The sequence below is a fragment of the Mirounga angustirostris genome, unplaced genomic scaffold, assembly GCF_029215605.1.
Source record: "Mirounga angustirostris isolate CCGP_5_RB_7025 unplaced genomic scaffold, mMirAng1.0.hap1 SCAF_10, whole genome shotgun sequence".
Taxonomy (NCBI): Eukaryota; Metazoa; Chordata; class Mammalia; order Carnivora; family Phocidae; genus Mirounga; species Mirounga angustirostris.
This window is the reverse complement of record NW_026991718.1, coordinates 35,009,595-35,030,337: the sequence shown is the minus strand read 5'-3', so window position 1 is coordinate 35,030,337 and position 20,743 is coordinate 35,009,595. Positions and strand designations below refer to the sequence as shown.

At 41.2% G+C, this 20,743-nt stretch overlaps 1 protein-coding gene across 10 annotated transcripts in view; it reads right to left on the bottom strand.

Moving 5' to 3' along the window:
* Positions 1-387: 387 nt before the first annotated feature.
* Positions 388-20,743, bottom strand: part of LOC123851034 (small ribosomal subunit protein uS5m) — a 41,818-nt gene continuing 21,462 nt past the window's right edge. For all 10 annotated transcript variants that reach the window (XM_064572183.1, XM_054509703.2, XM_045884511.3 and 7 more), the window contains 11 exons: positions 19,183-19,263; positions 17,028-17,165; positions 16,075-16,200; positions 14,182-14,415; positions 12,389-12,423; positions 10,534-10,624; positions 7,431-7,477; positions 6,907-6,964; positions 6,535-6,597; positions 3,507-3,643; positions 388-760 (listed from right to left, as the gene is read on the bottom strand). In XM_064572183.1, coding sequence (XP_064428253.1) covers positions 536-760; positions 3,507-3,643; positions 6,535-6,597; positions 6,907-6,964; positions 7,431-7,477; positions 10,534-10,624; positions 12,389-12,423; positions 14,182-14,415; positions 16,075-16,200; positions 17,028-17,165; positions 19,183-19,263 — 1,235 coding nt within the window. In that variant the 3' untranslated portion in view covers positions 388-535. The remainder of the gene's footprint in view (positions 761-3,506; positions 3,644-6,534; positions 6,598-6,906; positions 6,965-7,430; positions 7,478-10,533; positions 10,625-12,388; positions 12,424-14,181; positions 14,416-16,074; positions 16,201-17,027; positions 17,166-19,182; positions 19,264-20,743) is intronic.

Here is a 20,743-nt window from a genome sequence, read left to right as displayed (position 1 = left end):
ATATTAGCTATAAATATTATAGCAATTATTTTGCATATTATTTTTTATTGTATCAGGCTATAAGCCCTGTCTTCCTAATTCATTTACTTTTGCTAGTTTAAATGAATATTTAAAGTAGCCTTGAAGGGGTACCTGGGTGGCTCAGTAGGTTAAGCATCTGCCTTTGGCTCGGGTCATGATCCCAGGGTCCTGGGATTGAGCCCCGCATTGGGCTCCGTGCTCAGCAGGAAGTCTGCTTCTCCCTCTCCTTCTGCCTGCACTCTGCCTGCTTGTGCTCTATCAAATAAACAAAATCTTAAAAAATAAATAAATAAAATAAAGTCGCCTTGAATCTATGTATGTACTGTTCCTATCACAGTTCCTAGTATATACCACATGCTCAAAAAGTTAAAGCTATAGTTATTTATTATTTGTCAATAAAGAAGGTTGGCCTGTCCTTTAAAAAGAAAGTGACATTCCAACATGTGAGGGGTTGAGCCTCCTCTAGGTGCTGGACAGGACCAGCTGCTGCAGCTGTATGAGGCCAGAGGGAAGCTCAGGTAGCGGCTCTCTTTAAATTCGACCATACTGAGCGCTTCATTCCCTGTGCGGCCTTCACTTCGTCCCAGTCCAGTTTGACGTCTGGAACCTCATCTTCTGGCTCAGGATCCTTTCTCAGGACTCCCTGCGGGGAGGCCACCACGATGGGCAGAGGGCCACATTCCTCCCGGAATTCTACAACGTGGAGGCTCTTCTTATCAGCCAGCTGTTGATGGGTTTCCTGGGCAATACCAAATTGAGAACACCAGGTTAGGTCTATGAGAAACATCTGTAACTGAAAGAACAGGAACGTCCACATACCACTTGGGGGACTTCCATTTCAGAGGATTCTGGGTAATGTATCTTGCAGCTAAACCATGGTACCTGGAGTGAATGGTATCATCTCCCCACTAGAATGGAGGAAGGGCCCCTGCCTCTGGTCTCTTGCCTTCCAAACCCCCCCAATTATGTGCCATGCCATGCCCAAAACTGAACTTGAATCTTATCAAGCCCCTAGTTCTAGCTACTGTTTTACAGGACATGCAGGGAGAGAAGACATGAAGAACCCACGGGTATATAGCAGCACACTGGGAAGCTACAGGACAAACAACCCAGTTTCCAAGGAAAAAAAAGAGGGAAACCTACAGATTAGAAGTGCCCTAAAAGACACGGCAAGAACTTATAATGTACTGACCTTTTCTGCACTCTAACTCAAACGAATTATGCAAAAAACTTTTGTAAAATTCAAACAAATGGATATGTTACTACAAACACTACCTAGGTAATTGATGATACTGCGGCACTGTTAACTTTTAGGTATAATAGTAGTGGGGGATAATTCTTAATCCTTATCTTTTAGAAATACATACTGAAATACTTATGAATGCTACAAGGTGATGTCTGAGACCTGGTTCAAAACAACTGGGCTGCAAGGGGGAGGTGCTGAGAGACAAAGGTTGGCCACAGGCTGCTAACTGCTGGCACTGGTGGGAGGGCCGTGCGGATGCATTACAGACAGCAGCCACAGAAGTCTGGAAAAAGGCAAATACACGGAGTAGATGGCTTAGTGATAGTACATTAAAATAGCTGGTATGTCCAACCTCATGCTTCCAGACTCTATGGCCATCTTGTACTATTCTAATTCTGTGTAAGTTTGAAATTAGAAAAATGAGCTATTTCATAAAAACAAAATAAAATAATTTAAATTAGTGGGTCTTACAATCAATGGCATATTGCTTAAATTGGTGACATTCTTTTTCTTTTCTAGTGGCACATGAAATAATGTAACATTTTATTTATTTATGTATTATTTTTATTATTTTTGAGAGCACATGTGCGGGGGGGGGGGGTTGGGGATATCCCAAGCAGACTCCACCCTCAGCACAGAGCAATGTGGGGCTCAATCTCATGACCCTGAAATCTTGACCTGAGCCGAAATCAAGAGTCAGTCGCTTAACTGACTGAGCCACCCAGGCGCCCCAAATAATGCAACATTTTATAGTTGATGGCATTTTAGAAGAGATGATAATACATGGTAATCATATCAGAAAATTCAAAGTACTAACATAAAACAAAAATATTACAGGGGCACCTGGGTGGCTCAGTCTGTTAAGGGTCTGCCTTCGGCTCAGGTCATGATCCCAGGGTCCTGGGATCCAGCCCCGCATCGGGCTCCCTGCTCAGCGGGGAGCCTTTTTTCTCCCTGTCTCTGCCCCTCCCCCCACTCGTGCACACACTCTCTCTCTCTCAAATAAATAAATAACATCTGTAAAAAACAAACAAAAAATATTACATAAAAGAACAAGTCTACTTGATCATAAATATAACCTATCTAAAACCAATACCTTAGTTACATCAAACAAACCTCTAATGAGAAGTCTGAATTTAGAAGTGCTTTTGAAGCATATTTTAGATAGTACCAACACACACACACACACACACAACTGTTCAAAAAGGATCTTTCAACCAGAGCTTTTCTTCCAATTAATTTTCCTATTTTACACAGAGATACGTACAATTATTCCACGGACCACTTTACTCAAAATCAGCTATCACACTTTCTAAATATCAGGAAGACTGTCAAAGTTGAATCTCTTGAACCTGGCTGTCTTTTCTGCTCATCCAGCTGCTAAGGTCTACCCAGCCCTTCAAAGGACAGGCCATCCTTTGGAGCAGGTGAGAGGGCAGCCCAGGAGGAGGGGCTTCTCCGCTGCAGAGCAGAGCGATTGTGCGCCTTGCCCAGGCTGAGCGGGGCAGGCTGGGTGGCAGCCCAGGGCTCTCATCTCTGCAGAGAAATAACTTGGCATTTTAATGTTCATAGTTCAGGGTGCCTGGGTGGCTCAATCGTTAAGCGTCTGCCTTCGGCTCAGGTCATGATCTCAGGATCCTGGGATCGAGTCCCATATGGGGCTCCCTGCTCAGCGGGAAGCCTGCTTCTCCCTCTCCCACTCCCCCTGCTTGTGCTCCTGCTCTATCTCTCTCTCTGTCAAATAAATAAATAAAATCTTTAATGTTCATAGTTCCTTCTAGCTTGGGTGTCCGTCTGAATGACCTATGTGGGTAACATGAAAACCGGCTGTGCTTCTCCTGAAGACAGTGCTCTCGAATGGAAAGGCTTCACTCTAGTCCCAACTGAACAGACTAAATTAGGTAACAGCTTTTCTCTTTCTACTTTACATTTCTACAACATAAGAGTTGTAGAACAAGCATAAATTCTTTTCATAATAAAACATAGATTATAATTACTGGCTTTTATAAATATTTCATTTCACTTTAAAACAGCCATGAAGTATTTTTTAAAGGGTAATTTTCATGAACTCCCCAGTTGGAGTAACTAAACTGATGCAGCCACAGGCAGCAAAGAACGCCCAAGTGCTCAGGCGGCGCCGGGACAGCAACTCCAAGAGGCTCCCAGGACATCACGGTCTAAATGCCCACAACTGAAATATGAACACGAACTTCTATTTCAGAGCCCAGGGAAGGGTTACCTGGTGGGAGAGCCCATGGAAGAGGCCCCGTGTGAGGTTGAGCATGTTGACGGACCCAGAGATCTTGGCATACATGTCTTTGATGCCAATGAGCCGGCAGATGGTGATGATGGCCCGATGGCAGCGGAGGCCGTAGCCTAGAAAAGGAAAAACGCCATCAGTCACCCTGCTGCCTTTCACACAGCTTTGGCCTCTGAGTTTGGGAGGCCCTGGTTCACATTCTGGATTCACCACTTCCCTGGAAAACTTCCATAATGACACTGATTTAAGTGAGATGTTATAAAGACTAAAAAAATAATGGGCAAAAGCAAACCATGTGGGCAAAAAAACAGGGATGTTATAAAGATTAAGAGAAATGCGTGGAAGTTCTTGACCCCCCCAGGCCTGAGCTGGCTAATAGAGGGACACATCTGTTTTCACCCCCTCAATTGCTCAGTTGCACCGAGACCTTCCTCCTCTTCCTGGAAAAACTCCTTTCTTGGCTTTGGTAACACACCCTCTCCTCCGTTCCCTCCAAAACACAGCATCTTAATTGCTGCTTTCAGGCACTTAGTGGAACTTGCTTATCTGATGTTTCCCCCCAGTAGAATGTGGGCTCTGTGAGGGCTAAGAAATTATTTCTATTGTATCCTCAGAGCCTAGATCAGTACCCAGCAAATGCAGGTAGCAGTGAGAGAAAGACACCCCAAATTTAGACTCACATTTTGATTAGCCAGATATGGAACTCAGCACACACCTCCCTGCTTTAAGGTAGAGGATCTACTCTATGTTACTGGCTTTCTAACTTCCAGTTTGTAATGGTAATTCAATATATGTATATAAAAACTCTATTTGGATCCAAGCACCTAACACAGAACCATCCCTTCTACTTGAAAGAGTCAGTTAAATGTGGATCCCAGAGCTATGCCAGATCATGTGAAAACTAGCGACCTCAGAGGGTAGCTAAGACAGGCAACAACAGGGCGGTTTGTCCTTCTGTGCGGAGTTATATACACAGAACAAGTGTCCATGTGTGAACAAATGCATGCATGCACAGATGTGTATAAATGCACACACATCTAGAGACTGGTGCCCATGAAAGAGGGTGCAAGGCAGATCGTGGAAGGGCCTGGAAGGCAGACTCTAACCTGCTACTGCTCACTGGATGATCCCAGGCAAGAGCCTCTCCCTTCTCCTCCACACCTACTCAGCAGAGGTGATGCTGAGCTCCCAAGGGAAGGCAGGTAGACTGCACAGTCCCTGGACCACACACGACACTCCCCAAACAGTAGCCAGCTTTGTACATATACAAACATCCATGTAAGAGTGGTCACAGTCCTGTGGTAATTATTTGAATGTACTTTGATTGTGAACACTTCCAGGCAGGCACTGTGTCAAAACCCCGGTTTAATCAAAGTTAAATTTGTGTGTGTGTGTGCGTGTGTGTGTGTGGTGTGATATGGGACGTGCTTGGCAGTGCTGCGGGAGGCATTAGACATCATGCTGCAGCCAAGGAAGAAGCGTCCCATGGTCAAATCAGTTTGCGAACGCCGCCTTCTCCATCCCCCCGGGAGATTCACACTGCAGAGCATGAAAGACTGCAACAATCCCAAAGATGTACAAGCATCTTTTCTTACTTTCCCTAACTGTTTTCCCACATGGCACTCTTTCTGGAGTTCACACCTTAATTAATACCTCCTCACAGAAATAGCAATGCGCAGGAACATAATTTAGGAACTGCTATCTATAACACAGCCTACTGTTTTAGCTTCAAGATCAGAATATTTAGCCCCAATGCACAGGGAATGGGTTCAACTATATAGAAACCTGAAAAATACAGCTTCAGGAGACAGGGAAGATAAAAAAAGCAAACTTCAGCAATTAATTCAGCCATCTTTCAGAAGTCTTTCAGATACAAATGTATCTACACCAACACTGTCCAACAGAAATAGGACATAAGCCATAAATGCAAGCCATCTATGGAATTTTAAATTTTCTCATCAATGCATTTTTTAAAAAGAGGTAAAATTCATTTTAGTAATGTCTTTTCTTAACCTAATATCCCCAAAACACTATCATTTCAACATGCAATCAATAATAACTTTGAGATATTTTATCTTCTTTTTTTCCCACACTGAGCCTTTGAAATCTGGCGTATACTTGACACTTGGCAGCAGCCACCTTTCAAGTGCTTGAGAGCCACTCGGGGTCCCAGCTACCCCGGGAACAGCACAAGTCAAGAAACCCTGACGTCTGAGTGTGCGACTCAGTACTTCTCTAATAAAAATAAAGGTTTTTATTAAGCATATAAATGATTATGATTTTAATGGAGAAGGCAAGTTCTCTTGGTGCACAATTAGTACTGAATTTGATGTTTTTTCTTCATTTATTTCTACATACTAGAAGCTTTGACATGAAAAATTTAGATATTTTATCTTTTTCTGATCCAAACTTTTTAAGACATACCTAGAGTATCATTTTTACTGTAGAACCACAGGCTAAACACAAATCAAAGTGCTCAAAGAATTGTATACCCAGGGTCCACTGGGCATGACTGCCCCAGCTCCGTGACCCTGAGCTCTGCCTGCCTGCTCTCTCACGGGACAGGAAGGTCCACCTCGGCATCCCCAGAGCTTAGCATAGCAACCAGCTCACAGTGTTCAATCGATACTTGACAATGCGAATGAACGACTGGAACCGAAGAAGCTGTAAGAGTCTGCCATCTAATACCATCAATAATTCTCCAGGAGGAACTGATGGTCCCACTCATCCAAACCCAACAACTCACTCAGTTGCGCTTTCCCATTCAGAGTGTGCTCTTTCCACCCAGAATTGCCCTGGAACATGCCTGTGTTCATGGGAGCCTGAGGAGACTGACTACTTTTTATTTCCCTGAGAGCCGCGGCCTGCTTAAATCTAACGTAGGCCTTTCCTTTCTGGTGTTTTCAAAAGGGAGTTCAATACATGTGATCAAAAAGAGAGGACAGGATGGATCTGTGATAATTTCTCTGCTTTATCTTTAACAAATTATAAGAGTATTTTTGGTTACCTCTGGGTTGTTTCTTCATCTTGATATGTGTCCTTTTAAATCTTAAAGAAATATCGTGGAATACTGGAGGGTAAAAACATAAACATAAGAAGGATTAGGTGTGTAGCTTTAATGCCCTTGTAAATACCCCAGTGCAACTAATACTACCCTAAGCAGCTAACACACACCGGCCAAGGATGAGTGACAAAACTCTGATTTCACTCATTACTAACCTTCTCAGGGGAGAAAATTTGTTTCTGTATTTTACACAATTATTTGTTCCAGAACATGATAACCAGCAGAGAAACACAAAGATAGCCACAGAGCTAAACTGTCACACTTAATGAAACAAGTGTAATCCTGCAAATTTTACAAGAGAAGATGAACACTCACTCGTATGGCCTTCGTATCGTTCTATATAATGCAAATAGTGAACTGCTCTGTTCTTCGCCTGAAAGAAAGAAGGCAAATAGTTTTCTTAAATCTATTGATGGAATTTACATTTTCTTGGAGATTTAAAAAAAATACCTTCCATAAAATATTTTATTACAGAAAATTTCACACTTATACAAAAACTTAATTATATACTTCTAAAAGCTAAGGATTTTAATTTTAAAAATTTGTAACAGTATCACTATCACACGTAAAAAACATTAACAATAATTCCTTAGTATCTTTGAACATCCTGTCAGAGTTCCAACCTTCGCAGCTGTCTCCCACTTTTGGTAAGCAATCACAAGTCTGCTAAAACCAACGGAAAAGAAAACAGGTGCTGCTAAGGCTGCTTTGGGGGAGATAAGTAACTTCTGACAGGAAGCCTCAGGGGAAGGTTCTTACTTTCATTGTTATTTTTTTGTAGTTCTAATGGTGACTAGCACACTGATCTTTTGCTATCAACAAAAGAAAAATGTACATACTTTTCTGAAAGCATCCATCCGATCACTGGCCTTCCCAACAGCAAAACCTTAAAAAAAAAAAAGTAAAACTATAAAAAAGGGCATAAATTTGGCACACAATGTCTTTCACCACATTTCAAGTATCAGTTCCTACAATATTGCACAGCATTTCATTTGTCTTCTGCCCAAAGAAAACCTGTTATCCAAAACAAATGATAAAACATGAGGCTATAGGGGGGCACCTGGCTGGCTCAGTTGGAAGAGCATGCAACTCTTGATCTCAGGGTTGTGAGTTCGAGCCCCACACTGGGTTGTAGAGATTACTTAAATAAATAAAACTTAAGACAAAACAAAGCAAAAACAAAAACATGAGCCTATAGAGACTCACTTATGTTTTGGGGCATTTGGGAAAGATTACATTTGAAATTATCTATGAAATCCAAGGTTAGGTATATAACACTAACTTTTATAAACCTCTAGATAAAACTAAATATACTTTAAAAAAACTTAACCATGCTCTAAATTAGTAAGATAAATGGTTTTGAACATTTTTTAAAATAGATTAAAATAACCAGAAAGGTTGGGTAAAAATATATATTGCTATAGAGTAAAACCACGACTTCACTGGAACTTTCAAATGCAATTCAGATTTCAATTAACCAGGAAATAAAATCAACAATTCTAAGTTTGTGAATGCTTAACCCTATGAAATGAGATTTATCACAATTTAACAGAAATGTTGCCACTATTTGCTATTATGTTAATTATTTACTTTGAAGAATGTATTTTATTTTTAAATTACACATAGGAAAGTAATATAAAGTAATACTGCTCCATGAGATAGAAATGCAAGACATCTGAGAACCCGGGACAAAAGGGGCTGTAGATTTTAATCCCTAGTTTGGGGGGTTTTTTTAAAGATTTTTTTTTTTTTTAATTTATTTGACAGAGAGAGAGAGACAGTGAGAGAGGGAACACAAGCAGGGGGAATGGGAGAGGGAGAAGCAGGCTTCCCACAGAGCAGGGAGCCCAAAGCGGGGCTCGATCCCAGGATCACGACCTGAGATGAAGGCACTTAATGACTGAGCCACCCAGGCGCCCCCTAATCCCTAGTTTAAACAAAACAAATTAAGCCATATAAGTCTTAGAGAAAAATACAAGTGAACTTGTATTGAAGACTTTGTAAACAAGACCCAAAACTAGAAGAGATAAAAGACTGATAAAGTTGCTATATAGGGACACCTAGGTGGCTTCGTTGGTTAAGCGTCCAACTCTTGATTTCAACTCAGTCATGATCTCAGGGTAGTGAGATCAAGCCCCGAGTCAGGCTCCACACTGGGCATGAAGCCTGCTTATGATTCTCTCTCTCCCTCTCCCTATGCCCCTCCCCTGCTCATTCTCTCTCTCTCTCTCTCAAAAAAAAAAAAAAAGCTGCTACAGAAAGGTTTAAAACTTCTGTGGATTTAAAACTTTTGTGTAGAAAAAAATTAAAAACTAAGTCAAATGTATGATAAAGGGCTAATGTCCTTAACTTACAAAGAGCTTATACCAATCAGTAAAGAAAAGAACAATCACCCAATAGGAAAATGGGTAAAACATGTAAACTAACAGATCTCAAAAAGGAAATAATGGCCAATAAACATCTAAAATGGTGCCCAAAATCTCATAATTAAAGAAATACAAATCAAAACTAAGAGATACGCTTAACAATCAGTGAAGTTTGATAATACCCAGGGCTGGCCAGGGTGTGTTGGTACGGTAGAACGTAAACTGACGCAACCTTTTGGGAGGGCAATCTGGCAATACTTATCAACATTTAAAATGCATATAACTTTAAGGCAGCAATTTCACTGCAAGAAGCTTCCCCTATTGATATACTTGGAAAAGTACACATACAAGGAGCTCACTGGTTTTTATAAGTGGTAAAAAATGGAAATAACACATTCACCAAAAGGGAAAAGGTTACAATAATTATGTTTCTCCACACAATGGAACGCTATGCAGTCAGTACAAAGAATGAGAGAGAATCTGTTTATGCTACTAAAGGAAGATCTCTGCGCATAATACTAAGCAAGGAAAGCAAGGTACAAAATTATGGATATACTCTGATCCCTCTGTGTAAATTTTTTTAAAAGGTAAATGGTGATATATGAATACAGAACTTCTGGAAGATATAAAAGTTAAGGGTTAAGAGTGGTTTCTTTTGGCAACATGGTATCACATAGGTGACTTGTTTTGACAGTGTCAGTATGCGTTTAAATAGGAAGTTTTCCAGTTTTCTTTCCCTAATACATCCATGTATACACTTCAAAACCAGACGTTCACTGGGGAAATTTTACATAAAAGTATAAAGAAGAAAATTTAAATGACGCACAAACCTTTAAACACTAACTTTTTTCAGTGTATATCCTTCTAGTCTTTTTTTTTTTTTTTAAAGATTTTTTATTTATTTATTTGAGAGAGAGAGAATGAGAGAGAGAAAGCACATGAGAGGGGGGAGGATCAGAGGGAGAAGCAGACTCCCCGCCGAGCAGGGAGCCCGATGCGGGACTCGATCCCAGGACTCCAGGATCATGACCTGAGCCGAAGGCAGTGGCTTAACCAACTGAGCCACCCAGGCGCCCTCCTTCTAGTCTTTTGTTTTCATAGAAACATACTTACATTAAAAAAACAAAAATTGAGATATCATACAGTCTTCTGTGAATTTTTTTTAGTTGCTTGTTTTTAGCATTATTTTGTAAGTAATTTTCCATTATTCTTTAATGGCTACAGAATATTACAATGTGTGGCTATACTCTTTTTTGTAACTATGTCCCTATTGTTGAACATTTAGTGGCTTTTCCCCCCTAATTTTTCACTATTATACATAATACAACAGTGTCTTAAGCCCTTTCAAATATCCATTGTTCTCCATGGAAAAGGCAGGTAGAGGAAGATCTGTTCTTTTTCCTCTAAGGGATTTTATGGGTTTGCCACAAAGTTTGTGGACCCAAACCACTAAAAAGGTTGAATCTGTACAAAGAGTCTGGGCCGCAGCAAGAACCCACAGACTCCAGAGCCAAGCCCAGGCCACACCTGTCCTTTGCCTCCACCACCAGCACCATGCCTATCACACCCCATTCACCTGCAGCTCCTCTGGCGTTCCCCACCGCGACCAGGACACGGACTGATTTCTTTCTTCCCTCTTTTGCTGTCATATTGAAAACATTTCTTACCTAAAAGACAAAATGTTTCATATATATTACACCTTAAGAAAATTCTGGGGGCACCTGGCTGGCTCAGTCAGTAGAACATGCAACTCTTGATCTCGGGGTTGTTGAGTTCAAGCCCCACGTTGGGTGTGGAGATTACTTAAAAATGAAATTAAAAAAAAAAGAATATTCTGAAGTGAGGAACCGGAGTGACCTCGTTACACACACCCGCCCATGCCAAGTAGCTACATCATCGTCCAAGTCATGAGCACCAACAGCAAACTTTCTCCAAAGGAAACCTCTCTCCACACTATTTCTTCAGTGGTGAAATGGACATAAGACTTTCCCTTCCTATTTCATAAGATTGTTAGAAGGTTGGACTGAGATATCTTTTGAAGGGATTCAAAACTCTACAATTCAATATACACTATTTTAATGAACTTCACAAAGGAAGAGAGTTGCTGATTAAATTTTGAAAGAATTTATAACTGACTGATAACATATCCCAATTATCAGAAATGTTAAGATATGAAAAAATGTGCATCTTAGAAATGAATGAAAATGCAGTACATAGAAAGAATTAGGATAAGACTGGATCTCTATGCTAAGGATTAGGCTCACCTGATAATACAAAATTTGGAAATACCTGCTTATTATAAACTACAGGAAATTCTATGTTTTATTTTGTTTGCTTATTTTGTTGTGGTTTTTTTTTTGCGTATTTAAAAGGCCAGGAATTATCAACCTGTTACCTTTAACTGCTTACATGGCAAGTCCTTTCCCATAAAATAAGGTTAAAGGAAAAGGAAGCTCCAATCCACACCCATGGATAATCTTATAGGAAATCATCCACGGATACAGAATTTTTCAAAGGGATTACTTCCAAAAGGTATAAACTGGGACCCAAGGACATAAAATGCTTGTAAACATATTTTAAATTACTGATAATGATGAAAGAATATACATATCCGATCACAAATCAACAAGTGGTTTTTCCATATGGTATTTAACCCTGACCACGTATGTGGTACTAGCTCAAAGGGAAGCTCACTCTCTTAGGAAGTGCCCTGGAAAGAGTGATTGAAATTTACCTGATACAGGCTTCAGTTTCAAGGACCCACAAACAGCCCTGCAGATTATTTCCTCATCAAGAGCTGGGCACTCACAGCAACTCCAAGCTTTCTTCCCCTGCCCCATGGGGTTCCTCCCCTCTGCTCTCTGAACTGAGTGCCAAATACAGCTTGTTTAGGATTCAAGGATAAATTGCTAATCCTACTTTAGCTTTAAGAGGGAGGATTTTAATAGTAATTTCCAAATTCCATTCTCAACAATACCACTGAGGTTGCCTTGTCATGAAACCACAACTGGTAACCCCCACAAAGGGCAGCAGTCAGGAGAGCCAGTATCAAGTAACTGAAATTAAAATGTCATTATTTCCTTATCCAAATCAGCTCTCTGTCTCAGAAAAAGTCATGCATCAAGGGCTTTTCCTCGGGGGCACTGGGTGTCGCAATCAGTGAAGCATCCAACTCTTGATTTCAGCTCAGGTCATGATCTCAGGGTCATGACACTGAGCCCTGCATTGGGCTCTACGCTGGGTATGAAGCCTGCTTGAGATCCTCTCTATACCTCTCCCTCTGCCCACCCCCACCTCCATCTTCCCCTTTCCCCCACCCTGTACTCTCAAAAAAAAAAGAGCTTTCCTCATGGTTCCTCTTGTGCTATTCCCACTCCACCCACCCCAACTTCTCCAAAGGCTCAACTGGGTATTTAATTCTGCATGCCTACCTCAAGTATCCTGGTATCAAAATCATCATATGTTTCTGTAGAGAGAAAAGAAGCAGGCACCCAGATTAATGTGTCTATATAGTTAGTGCATGAAAGCATTTTTCAACACAGGCACCACCAGCAATTTTTAAGTGAGAAAGAATCTCAGATCTTTTGTTGCCACTCCCTGGTCATCCATCACCAGTGACTGCTCCCGCACTAAATTCATAAACTCCGCCACCCTCTCCCTGACTGCATCATCCCACCTTTCCAGCTCTCTCACCCAACAACTCACATGGTGATGGTTCCTGGAGCTCCCCAGCACCTCCAGACTCTTGACCACTATCTTCCCTTCCCTCTAACCCTCTCTGGTCTTCACAGCCTCTACCACTCAGCCAAGACACCACAAGCCATCACTTCCACCAGATCTTGCAAATGTCCTCAATTCCCTCACCCTCTTCTCTCTCCACCCTGCTATCCAGGCCAGAATCAATGTGCCTGCCTGGCCACACCTGGCCTGCTGGGTGCTGCTGGAGAGAAGTCAAAGCACAGTACACATGTGGGCCACTGCAGATTCATGGTCTCCAACTCAATCAAGTCCTCCCTGCTGCCCACTGGCCTTTTATGTCCTTCTAGGTCTTTTTCTACTCACCACAGCAGCCATTTCAAACACTCTCTGAGTTCTTTTATTTTTATTTATTTTTCCTATAGAAAATTCCAATCATATAAAAAATAAGAGAGAACAGCAAAATGAAATCTTACATACCCATTAGCCAGCTTCAATAATTATCAACTCATAGCCAATCTTCTGTTCTCTAAACTCTTAACTCCTATTCCACTGGATAATTTTGAAGCCAGTCCCAGATACCCTGCCTCTTCATCAAAAGATTGTGGTGGCCATGCTCATCCATGCCCCCATCCTACTTTCAACAGATGACCCCACGTCCTCCTCACAGACTAACTGAAGCCACCAGACAGACAGCACTCACACACCATGCCCCCAGCATGCACACATTTCCACTACCGACCGCACAGGCTCCCCTGAATCCGTGGGCACAAGTTAACCCATTTATCCATTCTGGATCTGGGCCCTCATTAGGGATTTAGTTTACGGGTTTTTTCTCTCCAATCCATACCTTCATCCTCCCAACTGAAGCATTTTGCTCCATTCTAAGCACATTCACCTGAATCTCTCCATCTCAACTCCTCCTCTGCTCTTTAAGCCAAACTTGAGAAAGTAGCCAAACTCTTGTCTATTTCTTCATCTCCTACTAATTGACAAGAGTGAATTTTTCAGATGGATTTTTATTTCTTTACATATTTGGAATGGGGTTGGGGGGGAGGACTGTTTTCTAATTTGGCCTGATAAATTTTATCAATTTTTATTTCATGTATGCTTTTATAAAGCTGAACGACAACTATCTGGTTTACCTTCTGTTATCAAAACTGCACTCCCAAACCATACTGCTCCATAGGTACCCCAGGGGAAACTGTTTTCGGGCAACTGCATCCTACAAGTGTTTTGTATAGATCCAAAATGCATACTACCACATTCAAGGTTCTGAGAAGCCACACAGTAAGGATGCCAAAATCCAGTACTTTGCTTCCTATGTGTCAAATACTTCTTGGTTATGGGCCTCTAAAGTTCCATAAACTACAACTGAATAATAATGTGAAGTTATTCCAATAATGCTCAAATCCTTTCTTAGAAAAAGGCAATCTAAACAGACAAGTAAATAAAATCCTATTAAGGAATTCTAGAACTGTAAGTGCTCTCTCTGTCACAAAGGGAAGCAACACCAGGACTCTGCTACCTCCATTGGGACCAGGGTCAGGGGGGCCAAGACTGACACCTCCCCATGTGTTTCCGCTCCATCCTCGCTCCCGTTTAACCTTCGTCTTCCTCTTCCGGTCCCACTCTTCCCTCTGCTGGACCAGGTCAGCCTCTACCTTCTCCTGCTCTTCCTTGCTTCTTTGGGCAATGGTCTGCACAGCTCCCTCTCTCATAAGAGGGACATTCAGACCAGGCCAGAGGAAGCCATGACGCCCTGAAGGTTTAAAAAAATACATTAATAAGAATTTTTTTAAAAATCATTCATTTCTTCGGAGGGGTAGACGAACCATGAGAGACGATGGACTCTGAAGGGCAGGCAGGGTTCTAGAGGGGAGGGGGGTGGGAGGACGGGTTGGCCTGGTGGTGGGTATTGAGGAGGGCACGTTCTGCATGGAGCACTGGGTGTTATGCACAGGCAATGAGTCATGGAACACTTCATTTAAAACTAATGTTGTAATGTATGGGGATTAACATAAGAATAAAAAAAAAAAAGGAAAAAATATATATAATAAAAATCATTCATTTCTTAAATGTTAAAATGGCAGGCAACGGGTGTATAGACAATGACACTGCTGGACAGAGCTTAAACTAATGATCATCTGGCAGGCCACTTGGCACTGTCTATTAAAATTTTAAGTGTACCGTCCCCGTAACTGGTAATTCCACTTCATGATTACCTAGAGAAACATTCCTACACAAGTACAAGGCATAAGTGTGCTTGGACAAGGAGGGCCACTGAAATGTTACTTGTAAAGGCAAAGAGTGGAAACAATCTACATGTAAAGCAATATTGGACTGGTTAAATGAACTATGGCATCTTCAGCCCATGAAATATTCTGCACTAAGCTGAAAGAGTAAGGTGGCGATATGGATTCTGATATGGAACAATTTCCAAGACCTATTATTGAGTGAAAAAAGTAAACTATAGGACAGTACATACCATGAGATAATTTAATTTTTTTAAGAAAATATATGGTTTTTTGAGGGTATTTATGTATATAAAAATATTAAAAAACGTCAGAAGGAAACATCAAAATGAGATCAATGCCTTGCTTGGGGGCAGCAACTGGGATTGGAAGAGACAGAAAGGGCATCAAGGGGACTTTAGATTTCTCTATAATCTTTGAATTTTTCGGTATATGTAATACAAGTGTCGTAACTTTTAAAAACGTTAAAAAATAAGATACAAGGTGAGTCACTAGAGAAAAACATTCAAATAGACAAGTGCAGTGAACAGTGTTTTCTTTATGCCTGAGGCCTATTACAATAAAGGATAATTTGTCAGCCACCACAGCACAAAATATCGACTCAAGTACACTGTACTATTTTTACTCTTCAAAAAACACAAGTATAAACGATCATGTGTTCCAAGGGTTGGCAAATTAAGGCCCAGGGGCCAAGCCCTGCCCACCACTTGTTTTTGTCAAGCTTTACTGGAACACAGCTATCCCGGTTTGATCACGTATTATCTAGGACTGTTTTTGAGCTCCCATGGCAGAGCTGAATAGTTGGACAGAGCAGAGTTTTAGTGACTCACTAAAGCTAAAAATATTTACTAACTGGCCCTTTACAGATAAAGTTTGCCATCTCTCTCAATGAATCATAAGCTCCTTGAGGGCAGTGACTGTTGCAGAAGATGCAGACACAATGGCACTTAAGGCTTGTTGAATGAAAAACTGAATGAATTCCTTTCTATGGGATTTTCTTCCCCCAGAATCATGCGGCATTAAGTGGGCCATCTGGTTGAACTCTAAAGCTACAGACCCTAATGCCCTTCTTGAGAAATGTATGAGGCTTCTAGACTATAAAAATCTCTATACAACTAGGAGGAAAACCTTAAAAGGCACATTAGCTTTTTTATAAATAAGCTTACCTTCACCAATGATCTGACCCCTGTTCAAATCCTTTTTTCTCTTTTTCTTAGTTCTTTTGCCTCTTCCTTTTCTTGCTCCTGCTCCAGTCTCTGCTAAAGCGCCTTTCCAAAGCTCATCGGCTGTCACTGTAATGAAACAGGTTTTTTGGTTTTTTAATTACCAAGCAATGATCTATGGTCCCCTACTTAATAAAAAAGGCCAGAAGAGGCCAGCTTCACTTGTATCACTGTAAAATTGTAGGTCATTTTCTTCTTTTTTGATTTTCTGTATTTACCAAATAATCTAAAATGAACTGGCTTTATAATCCTCTTTTTAAAAAAAAAAAAAACAGAAACTCTGTTTTTTTTAAGTAATCTCTACACCCAATGTGGGGCTTGAACTCACAACCTCAAAATCAAGAATTGCATGCTGACCAAATGAGCCAACCAGGCACCCCAATTCTAATTTCTTTTAATTTGCCTAACTGTGAGTTCTGAAATCAATCTCCATTTATTACAAGCTAATTTCAGTTCAGATTGGACTATTTCAAATACCACTGCAAGTAGGAGTAGTGTTAGCAAAACAATGTCTAGTTAAAATTAACTCTTCCTGATTTGTACTATCTCCCCAGCTAAAAGTGCAACTGAAAACAGACTTTGAGTATATTCTTGTTGTGAATCTAAATCAGCAGGGATTCGGGCCACAATTCAACACTCTTTAGGTCTCAGGTGCCCCAAACAAGGGGATTAAAGTAAACTAGTGCGCCCCAAAGTACAGTACAAATACAAAGTACAGTCGGTAGTATGTGAGATAATTCTAGGAGGTACACTGAGGAATATTTTTATTTTAATAGCACATCATATACTAATTTCTAATGTGTTAATTCATTAAAGAAAGAAGAAAAATTAAGATACAAAAGCACCTTTTATTTTCCTGTTTCACGAAATGGGAAGTTTGTGGCCAGGCTACGTACATTTAGTGAAGAAACTATAGGATCTATACTGTTGCCCCATCAAATTACTGGGAGAAGAACTACAGCACAGTGTCTGTGGCGCACAGGTCAAGCTGCTGAAATGATGGTTGTCTCTGGTCCCTGGAGACGCGAGAGGGCCTGTAGGTGATGGAATAAAACTCTGAGTTAGATGCCCATGCCTGTGAAAAAGTATTGCCAGCACCAAATAATTAATCATTCCTGATGCAAGTAAGTCACTAAAATCCTGAGGACAGCTTTTCTTTAAAAAATAAATCAAAACTTAGACCACTGAGCTAACTGCCCATCCTCGTTACAGAAGTGATAGTTCATCCACATAATGGATGCAGCTGTCTAAAGAAAGAAGTAGATCTGTCCTTCCCGGGGTCCCCACGGTGCTGTGTTGCCCTGACAACCCCATGATCAGCACTGTTACTCTGGGCAAATGGTGACCTCTGCTGTATTCAGCAGGCAATGTGCCCGTGTGGAAAGACCTGTAAATGGTCTGGTTAGAAGAGCACAGTGCCTAACACTAGAGCAGCCTACCCTTCATGTTGAAAAAACAAGGAGGGGACATGAATATACTTTATAGACTAATTTCAGAAGCAATATGTAAGAAAATGGTCACAGCGGTTGCCTCTGAGGAAGAAGACTGATGTGTTTGTGGTTAGTAGGAGAGATTTCCTTTTTTTTTTTGCGTTTTTTTGGGAATTTTTCTTTTTTTTTTTTTTTAAGATTTTATTTATTTATTTGAGAGAGAGAGAATGAGAGAGAGCACATGAGAGAGGGGAGGGTCAGAGGGAGAAGCAGACTCCCCACTGAGCAGGGAGCCCGATGCGGGACTCGATCCAGGGACTCCAGGATCATGACCCGAGCCGAAGGCAGTCGCCTAACCAACTGAGCCACCCAGGCGCCCTGGAATTTTTCTAACCATATGCATGTGTCACATAAGAAAACGTTTTCAAATAGCCATGTCTTAGAGGCAGCCATCTGACCAATCCCATGGATGGTAGTGTCCTGTGAGAGAGACGGCAGGGTGACAGGAATCAAGGACTCAAGGAAATGGGAATGTTGATCACAAAAACAGTGCACACACTCCAGCTTTGTATTTCAATGGAGAATTTAGTCACTATGAGAAAAGTGAGGAGGGGGAGAGAGGAAAGCTCGGGTAAGCTCTGGACCCCTCAAGCAAGGCATGAAGGCATCTCAACAAGTGGGGTTAACAAGATAAAAGGCAGTTGAGACTAAAAGTAAAGTTCAGCACAGAGAGTTCCAGAAGGTCAAGGACACAATGAGATTTCAATTCTGCCTTAACCATAGGAAAAGGCATTTCACTGACCACAAACACAACATGGGCTCCGGAAAGGCTGGCTTCCTTCCTGCTGGAGAGTAACTGAAGACAGGGCCCTGTACTGTGTCAGTGTGGGAGCAAAGGCCTCTGCAAAGACACAGCTTTACTGGGATGCATCACAGTACCCAGACAGCTCTGGACCCAGTCCTGCCATTTACTGGCTATGCGATCTTGAGCGAGTCACTAAGCCTCTCAGAGGCTCACTCCATCATCTACAAAATGGAAATGAAACCCCCTCATAAAAACTGGTGAGAATTAACCAATATAACATGTTACAAGCCTGACACACAGGTATTACTCCAAAAATCATAGCTATTATTTTTTTTAAAGCCTTGAAGTATAACAACTGTAATCAAAAAAAACTTGAAAACTATTCTAGCCCTTATGCGCTTCCACTATAAAGAATGTGTGTTAATGCAATATATGTTAAGAAAAAAAAAAGAAGAAGAAGGTAGCGGGAGGGGAAGAATGAAGCGGGGGAAATCGGAGGGGTAGATAAACCATGAGAGACGATGGACTCTGAAAAACAAACTGAGGGTTCTAGAGGGGAGGGGGGTGGGAGGATGGGTTAGCCTGGTGGTGGGTATTGAGGAGGGCACATTCTGCATGGAGCACTGGGTGTTATGCACAAACAATGAATCATGGAACACTTCATCTAAAAGTAATGATGTAATGCATGGGGATTAACATAAGAATAAAAAAAAAAATAAAAAAAAGAATGTGTGTTGTTCATTTACGTTTATGCCTACATAAAGTACTCTAGCATTAGATCTTATAAGAAAAGGCAGTTGGATTAACGAATCTCACCGTTGCTGAGAACAGTCTTCAATGCCAAAATGGAAGCTGTTGGAAAGGTGTTTTGGTAAAGCTGTCTGGACCATATATGACCTGTAAATTAAAAAAAAAAATTCTTTTAAGATACATTTCTACATTAAAAGGAACATTCTTAACACCCAAAGAATATTAATATCTATAGGATAAAAGAACCAAGAGAAGTAAATGAGTCATTTCCGGGTCCATGATCACTTGAATATCACATTGTATCTTCTCCTTCATGCTCACATCTAACCAGTTACCAAGCCCTATAAAGTCTCCTCAAAAATCTATCAGCCGCATCCTCTCCCATGGTCTTACTGCCCCTTCTTTGCTCAGGCTCCATCCCTCAGCCACAAGATAACAATAGTCCCTTGGCAGGTCTTGCTGCTCCCTTCTAATTCTCTATCTGTTGTCAGGCAGGCCTTTCTAAAATAACGCCTGGTCACTTCCCAGGCCCGATTTATCATTCTTTGGCTCCCTACTGCCTGCAGAACAAAGTCAAAACTCCTCAACATGGCCTACAGGACTGCAACATGGCCCCAACCTTCCACATCAGCCTCACCTGCCACCACTAACCCCTCCACCCTCTTTCACTACACCAGACTTCTAGTCATTCTTGAACACACTCTGCTCTTCAATCCCTTTAAGTCTCTGACATGTTCTCCTGAAACATCACCTCTGGGTGAAGGCTCCCTAATTCCCACAGTGCTCCCCAAGCCCTCTGCTCTCCTCTCTCCTCCGAAGCCCCGGTGGCACCCGGCCGCAACCATACTGTAAGCCACTTCACTCGGAACAGTGCTTCCAAACAGGCTCTGACAGCATTTACTGGTAACTGCTTTTTGAAAAGGGTACCAAGGTAAATTAGTGGGGTAAGAATAATCTTTTCAAGAAATGGTACTGGTACAACCTAATATCCACATGCAAAAGAATGAAGTTAGAGCCCTACTTCATACCATATATAGAAATCAATTCAAAATGGATCAAAGACCTAAAGTTACGAGGAAAAACTATAAAACGCTTAGAAAAAACCCTAAGGGTAAATCATCATGACCTTGAATTTGGCTTTGGTTTCTTAGATATGCTAAAAGCATACGCAACCAAAATTAGATAAATCGGACTTCACCAAAATTTAAAACATTTGTGCTTCAAGGGACATTATATTCAGAGAGTGAAAAGATAACATACAGATTGGGAGAAAATTTTTGCAAATCATATATCTGACAAAGAAACTGCATCTAGAATATAAAGAACTCTAACAATTCACTAATAAAAAAACAACCGTAGAAATGGGTAAAGAGGGGCGCCTGGGTGGCTCAGTTGGTTAAGCGACTGCCTTCGGCTCAGGTCATGATCCTGGAGTCCCTGGATCGGGTCCCGCATCGGGCTCCCTGCTCGGCGGGGAGTCTGCTTCTCCCTCTGACCCTCCCCCTCTCCTGCTCTCTCTCTCTCTCAAATAAATAAATAAATAAAATCTTAAAAAAAAAAAAAAAGAAAGAAATGGGTAAAGATTTGAACAGACATTTCTCCAAAGAATATTTATAAATGGCCAAAT